The sequence below is a fragment of the Pteropus alecto genome, unplaced genomic scaffold, assembly GCF_000325575.1.
Source record: "Pteropus alecto unplaced genomic scaffold, ASM32557v1 scaffold86, whole genome shotgun sequence".
Lineage (NCBI taxonomy): Eukaryota > Metazoa > Chordata > Mammalia > Chiroptera > Pteropodidae > Pteropus > Pteropus alecto.
Window position 1 is genome coordinate 27,288,365 of NW_006442109.1, and position 6,834 is coordinate 27,295,198.

At 48.7% G+C, this 6,834-nt stretch overlaps 1 protein-coding gene across 2 annotated transcripts in view; it reads left to right on the forward strand.

Moving 5' to 3' along the window:
- The first annotated feature begins 621 nt into the window (after positions 1-621).
- Positions 622-6,834, forward strand: part of PLA2G4E (phospholipase A2 group IVE) — a 34,175-nt gene continuing 27,962 nt past the window's right edge. Inside the window, exons 1-2 of one of the 2 annotated variants that reach the window (XM_025038948.1) lie at positions 622-1,322; positions 6,211-6,283. In XM_025038948.1, the coding sequence (XP_024894716.1) occupies positions 1,227-1,322; positions 6,211-6,283 (169 nt within the window). In that variant the 5' untranslated portion in view covers positions 622-1,226. The remainder of the gene's footprint in view (positions 1,323-6,210; positions 6,284-6,834) is intronic. The other variant, XM_015595847.2, reaches the window with a different exon arrangement.

The following is a 6,834-nucleotide window of genomic DNA, read 5'->3' on the forward strand; positions in this document are numbered from 1 at the left end:
TACAAATGTGAGGGATTTATATTGACCCTAGGATACCCGGTTACCACAGGAGACTCGTGCCTCAGCCTCTGAGGGATTGGAAGCATTTGGCTCCCACATGGACTGTCAGCAACTTCAAGCATGGGATTTTCCCTTGTAGTATGTATACTGTATGTATTCACTAGATGTATAAGCTAAATTGAGGAGTGTGGGTGCCGAATTTGTGTTCTTGGCAGTGAAGTAAATGGCAGGGGCAGGGAAATACGTGAGCTGGTGGGATCCAAGCTAAGGCTCCATCCCCCCCACTGGAGGGCCTGGCAAGCAGAGGAGAACAGAATGGAGGACATCCTCTACCTAGCACAGGAAGAGGTCCCACAATACCAAGGGCAAGGTTTCATCCCTGTGCTTGGGCCCAGTCGGCTCTGTGTTCAGATCTCACCCTAAGTTTCATAAAAGCACTTTAATCTGTGGGCCAGAAAAGCCGGTTATAAGGCCCCAGGCAATAGCTCAGGCAGGAAACTCCTACTATACCCAGCTGGGAGCAAGCAAAGCCACTCGCCTGGCCCCCTAGTGAGCCAGCTACCAAGTCGGAGATAGGGATCAGCTAGCTGGGTGGGACGAGAGCATCTTCTAAGCTATCCTGAGACCAGGCATTGGCTGGCCACACCCTCCCTCCACCTGGCCTCCCAGGAGGGAGGGCTAGGGGCACTTGCCCTTGACCAACTCTCCTTACCAAAGATTTGGGCATTATTTTCTTTCTTCACCTTCTAATCTTGGGAGTTCTGGCCATGGTCTCTGCCTCCCATGAGATTCCTGCCCGCATCTCCTAGGGCTCTGAGCCATGGGACCATGTGGAGTTAAAAGGGTGGGCACCACCCCCCAGAGGGACATCTCTGAGCCAGGACCTTGATAAAATGAAGGGTGTGGGCTTATTCTAAAGTTGTGAGGGTCCAGCACTCTTTTCTTGCCACCCCCTGTTCCCATAGATAGCTTAGACATTCTGAGCTTCTAGGGGCAACAGATCATTGACCCAAGGGCCAAAGCCCCTGCTGGTCCCTGCATTTCCAAGATCTGAAGACCCGAGGGTTCCTCGATATTAAGAAGCCTAGGCCTGGGTTTCCTATCTGCTTACCCACCTTTACCCCTCCCTGGGCAATCCCAGCCAGTGACAAGAGGCATCCAGAGGGTGGAGCTCTGAGTCACAGTATAAATTCCCAGTCTCACCACCCAGCTGGAGAACTGCCGTGATGTTCCAGAAGCAGATACCCGCCTGGATCCCTCACTACCTGCCAGACCCATGCCAAGCGGAAGATGACAGACCCTCAGCTACCTGTGCCTTGGAGGTGAGGGAGCAGTACTGGATGAATGGGGCCAGGAGCTGAGGGCAGGAGACAGGTTCAGGGAGGCTAGGGGCATTGTGGACTCCAAAACACGGAGCACCTCCACTGGGGCAGCCCCAACTTAGCATGTGGGGATGTGTTCTGGCCCAGTTGGGGATGGGGCTCCAGGGTGGATGGCTCAGTTGTGGTTCCCCATGGGCTTGACAAGATGCCATGGAGTGGCTCAGGGCCATCGTGGGGCCAGGCCAGCAACAAGGTAGACATCGCTCATCTCTGCTAGGGGTGGGTCCACATTTGGCTTGTCCTAACAGCGAGCAGCCTTTTACCCTATGGACATCCTAAACTGCTATACTGTGTGAGTGTGTGGTGGGGTGTCTGGTGAGGATCAGTGACATTGCCAGCCTGTCACCATCAGCCAAGAAGTCTTCCACTTGGGTCTGTGGTCAGGACTTCTGGGTTTCTCCAACTCCTCTCAGCCTGGCAGGAAGACCCCAGGTTCATGGTCAGGTTGCCAGGGCTCTGGACCTGCTCTGCTTCAGCTTTTCTACCTGATCTCAGCCTTCTAACTTGCTGTAGGCATGCTGTGGCAAGGACTGCCAGCAGCAACTTATTCCTCATTCCCTCCCCCCACCTCAGCCCACGCTAAATCACCGAATGAGATGAGTGTTGCCCTGAAAGTGTCTTGTCCCTTGGGAGACGGAGATGCTGCTCAGTCTCTAAGGAGCCCAGGAGGGGAGCTCCGTGCTGCATGGTGTTGGTGCCCTGCTGCCCTGGCCAGGATAGACATGGCCTTCAGAGGTGTGCCCACATTTCCCCCACAGCCTTCGGGGACACTTTATTTAACAGCTAAATACTCCTCAGAAGCCCAGAGGTGTGAGTCTCCTGTGGTAACAGGGGTATCCTAGGAGGATCATTGTAAATCCTTCACACTGTAAACATCTGTGGTTTACAGAGCTAATAATTGACTAAAAAGCACAGAAGATGAAAAATGGATGTTAGCTGGGAAGGGAAAGATTGGATCTGAGAAGTCTTCATGGAGGAGGTGGTCAACACTTGTTCCTCCTCCCTTTTCAGTCTTACTGAGCCTCCAGGAGCCTGGGCTGGAGAGACCTCCACAGAAGGGACAGAACCTACCTCGAAGTGGGGAGTGAAGCAACTGAGAACTGTGCCTGTACCTCTCAGGTCCCGGAGGGTCCATGACTCTGAGCTGGGACTTTTTGCCCTGACCCCTCACCTAGACTGGGTGATGAAAAGGAAAACAGCCATAGTGGCTCCTCACAGGTGACCCCTGTTCTGAGATGTTGTTCACAGTAGCTGGGAAATGTTCTGGGGTCCCATAAAGTCCCCACCCCAAAGGTCTCCTTTTAGGAAGGGCCCGTACATCTTGGAAGCTATCACCAGGCTGGTGCGATCTCTGATGCAGGTGTTGCAAGGAACTGTTGGATCCACCCAGCTCTCTGGGAAGGAGGAGGTAGCATCACCAGCCTGTCCTGCCCTGAGAAGCCCTGGGGAGGGGAGTTCCCACAGGCTCCCTGGGAACTGTTTTCCCTGCTCCAGCACCCCAGACCTTGTGGGCTGGTTTGGTTAGGGTACGTTTAACCCAGAGATGAGCCTCAGACCCACCACTTCTAAAACATCGTTGTCAGATCCTCCTCCCTACCCCCACCCTCACCTGGGAGCCTGATCCTGAGTGACTATCTGTAACTAAATATTCTTCTGACTAATTTATAGTGATAGCTAAATTCTTGGAATTTAGGGAGAGTCATGAATTGAGAGCTGAAGGTTTTACTCCTGCCTCTGCTATGAACTAGTCTATGCGTGACCTGGAGCAAGCTTTTAGCTGATTTGGTTAATTCAGAGTGAAAGCCAGCCTCTAAGTGGTTGAAATGTGTCCCAGAAAACTGCTTTCCAGTTGTCTTCCTTACACAGCTGCACCTGTCGTTAAACTGTTTAAATGCACTCCTGTACTGTTTGCCAAAGAGTCCCCGCCTGGAGCTCCAGCACTCTGAGTGCTCGCTGGTCCTCACCCCAGGACCCTTTAATGAGCCCACAAACTGCAGGGTTGATGCCTGTTCCTGCCCCAGGGCTGCGGCCCAGCTGGCATGGTGTCTGATCATGTCTGTTTTTAGATATTTCAACTTTCACCTTAATACCCAACCAGGGCATCTTGCGCTAAGGTTGGATTTGTCCAAGTTTAGCATACCATAAGCTACCTCGTAAACTTGGGTTCCCTAATTTTACTGGTTTCTGGTTCCCAGTTCTCATCTGCAGAGTCACAGACATTGTACTTTATTCTTTTGCATCTTTCTGTGTACCAATTACCTCTGGGGCCATGAATGTTTGCTTATCTCTAGCACCACTTCGATTGAGCATATTATATGAGGAGCAAAATACATACATTCATTTTAAGCCAAGAAGGTTATATTTTACAGATCTGGTTCCTGGAACCATCTGGGCCCAAGACCTGAGTCACATGTTCTCGCTGTCTTTCTCTCAGCTTGGCCCTCTGGGCTCTCTCTCAAACCCACTAGTCTCTTCTTCCCTGCTGGGAGGTGTAACTGGACTTTGTAGAGGGATTTGAAATTAGGTCTCTCCTGCAAATGCCCAGGCTAGAAGACGTGATCTGAGGCTCAAGGTAGACCACAAGGATCCCTCTGATGTGCCTTGGCTGTTTAAAAAAGGGAGAGATCATGGAAAGTGTCCGTAAAATACTGTAACTGGAAAGATGACCAGAGTTTGGGGGTTATTTGGGGACTTTGGGGAAATTCAGGGTAAAAAGAAGAATCTGTCGGGAAAATAGATTCTAAGAGGCAAAAGACCAATGAAGAAGAGATGGGATCAAGTAGCACCCATCTTCATGTTTGTCGAGGGCCACTTTCGAGTGAGGTGACAGTGTTGGTGTGGTTATGAACATGTGCTTAAGAATTAGAATTAGATTCAAATTTGAGTTCCTCTGATTCTAGTGGAGTGCCTGAAGTCAAAGGACTTAGGCTCAGATTCTCTATCTGTAAAGTGAGGCTAATAATAACTGCTTTGTGGGGTGTTGTAAGGTTTGAGCAAGATATAATGTGGAGGTTATATACAACACTTAGCATATGGCAAACACTCAGCACACAGTAGCTGGTGTGGTTATTGTTACTGAGTTAGAGTAGAAAGAAATGGTCCACCTTATTGGAAGATATTAGGGTTAGATGACAGCAGAGAGCATTTTCTAGAAGGCAGGGAGACCTCAAGTGAGGTCCTATGGGAAGCTGTGAAGGCTCATTCCCTTCCAGTAAAGACACAAGAGAGCTGGCAGGGTCAAGGGCAACCCCTCCTGGAGGCAGGAGGAGGGCCATGATGGCCAAGAGGAACATGGCCCTGGGTTCGGAACACTTTAACACTACAAAATGTCCCTGAGGGCTGGCCCCTGCCTAGCTGAGGCCTTGGGCGGCTCCCAACTTGGAGCCCTCTAGTTGGCCTCTGAGAAAGTGGGCCAGTGGGAACAGGCTTCACCAGAACTGCTCTCCTGGGTGAAAGCCGACTCCTCCTTCCTCACAAGATCAGCCCAGGACACCACTCTGCTTAGGTAGGGGCTGAGAAGTGAGGAGCCTACTGGGCCCAGAGGGAGTCTGGCCAAAGATCACAGCCATATTTCCAGAACCAGAAGAGGAGTATGTGGCCTTTGGTCCAAGTTACAAAGCTCAAAAAAGAATCTTGTTAGAGTAAGTTATTGGCCATGAAGATATTCAATATTTCAAAGTTAATTTCATAAAAGAAATCCTTAGACTACATAAGACTGTCAGTTTGGCTTTTGAGGCAGTTATTGGGGAGAGAGGAAGAAGAAAAATTGACTTAACAGATCTATCTCAGGGACTAAGTAACAGCCTTTTCAGTCATTATTCTATTGTTGCTGGTTAGAATTAAGCCCTGGAAGAGATTGGAAGGACAGACATCAAAATGATAACAGTTCTCATAACAAGTAAAGAAATCATAACTGTGTGTGGTGATGGATGTTAACTAAAGATATTGTAGTGATTGTATCATAATATATAGATAAATATATATATGTCAAATCATGTTAGACACCTAGAACTAGTATAATGTTATATGTCACTTATATCTCAATTTAAAAAAAAGATAGCATCACCTCTATTATAAAGGTCTTGTGAAGATTAGAAACCAAGAAAAATATCTGACAAACAGTAAGTGTTCAATAGATGCTAGCTATTACAAATATTATCTTTGATAATAGCCGAGGCAGATGAACTATCTGTGGACGGTCTAAATTGAAAATAAAAATAATTATAATATTGAAAAAAATGATAATAGTGACCATCCGAGTGATAGGATTATGGGAACTCTTTTTTCTTCATACCTTTATGGTTTTCCCCAAGCCCCAAGATTATTTTAAATAGAGAAAAACTGCATCCTCTTAAAAAGATATAAAGTGATTTTAGTAACACGGAGTAGACAGTATGGAGTGTAAAGGTTCTAGTTTGGAGGCCTCTATAAATATAGTCACAACCTGATGGGTTAGAGGAGCCCTACCGTGGGCCTGAGCCAGAGTGGACTGGAAAAAGACAGTCATCTAAGCCTGGGTAAAACTCTCAGAGAAAAGGCTTCAAATCCTGAGATTCAAACAGGAAAACACAAACAGAACAGGCCTGAAGCTGTTCCTCTTTCAGGGTATGCTGCCTAGGAGTAAGATGAGGACAAAGCCCCTCACTTCAGTGCCTGAGGTCCCCTGGGAACCAGAGAGTCCTCCAGGGCCCGGATAAGTTAATTGACTTTAGAGAAGCCTTCTTGAATCCAGACAATGGAAGCCTGTGGCCAGCTTAAGCTGCTCTCTCCCTCATGGCCACCTGCCACCATTGCCTGAATAGTGAGTCCACTGCCTCTCAATCCACAGGAGGGGCTATCTCCATGCCACCTGCTAACAGTGAGGATCATCAGGATGAAAAATGTCCGACAGGCTGATAGGGGTGAGTATCTTCCTCTCTCTTCCCTCCTTCTCCTTTGCCTGTAGGGCCTTATAGTAGACATGGTCAGGGTGTGTGTGAATGTGTGTGAGTGTGTTCTATACTCAGGTTGTAATTCTGACTTTGGGTTTTATATCAATTTTCCAGGCCCCTCCCACTAGCTGAACCTTGGCACTACTACAGCCCTGTGTTCTGCCTGCATCCAAGAGCACTGTTCACTACACTCCTCCTCCCACAGCCCCCTCCCTAGTGTCCATTTCCAGGAGTGCCAGCTTCTCCCACACTGGGTGCTCCTTGCTTCTGCATGAGTTTATAGGGACTGTTCAGGGTAAAGGAGAAGGAGAGGCCTTTAGGCATCATGGAGCTACCTGCCAGCCTACTGTCAGTATTCCTTCTTAGAATATAGATCCCATATTCAGTTCTAGGGTCCAGGTCAGAAACCCCATAGCACCCAGTTCTTCAGTTCAGCCCCATGATGTGGTTTGACTCACCGAGACTGTTTGTGCAGTGTTTTCTTGCAGCCTCAGCTTTACCTTTATCCCAGCCCCTGCGGC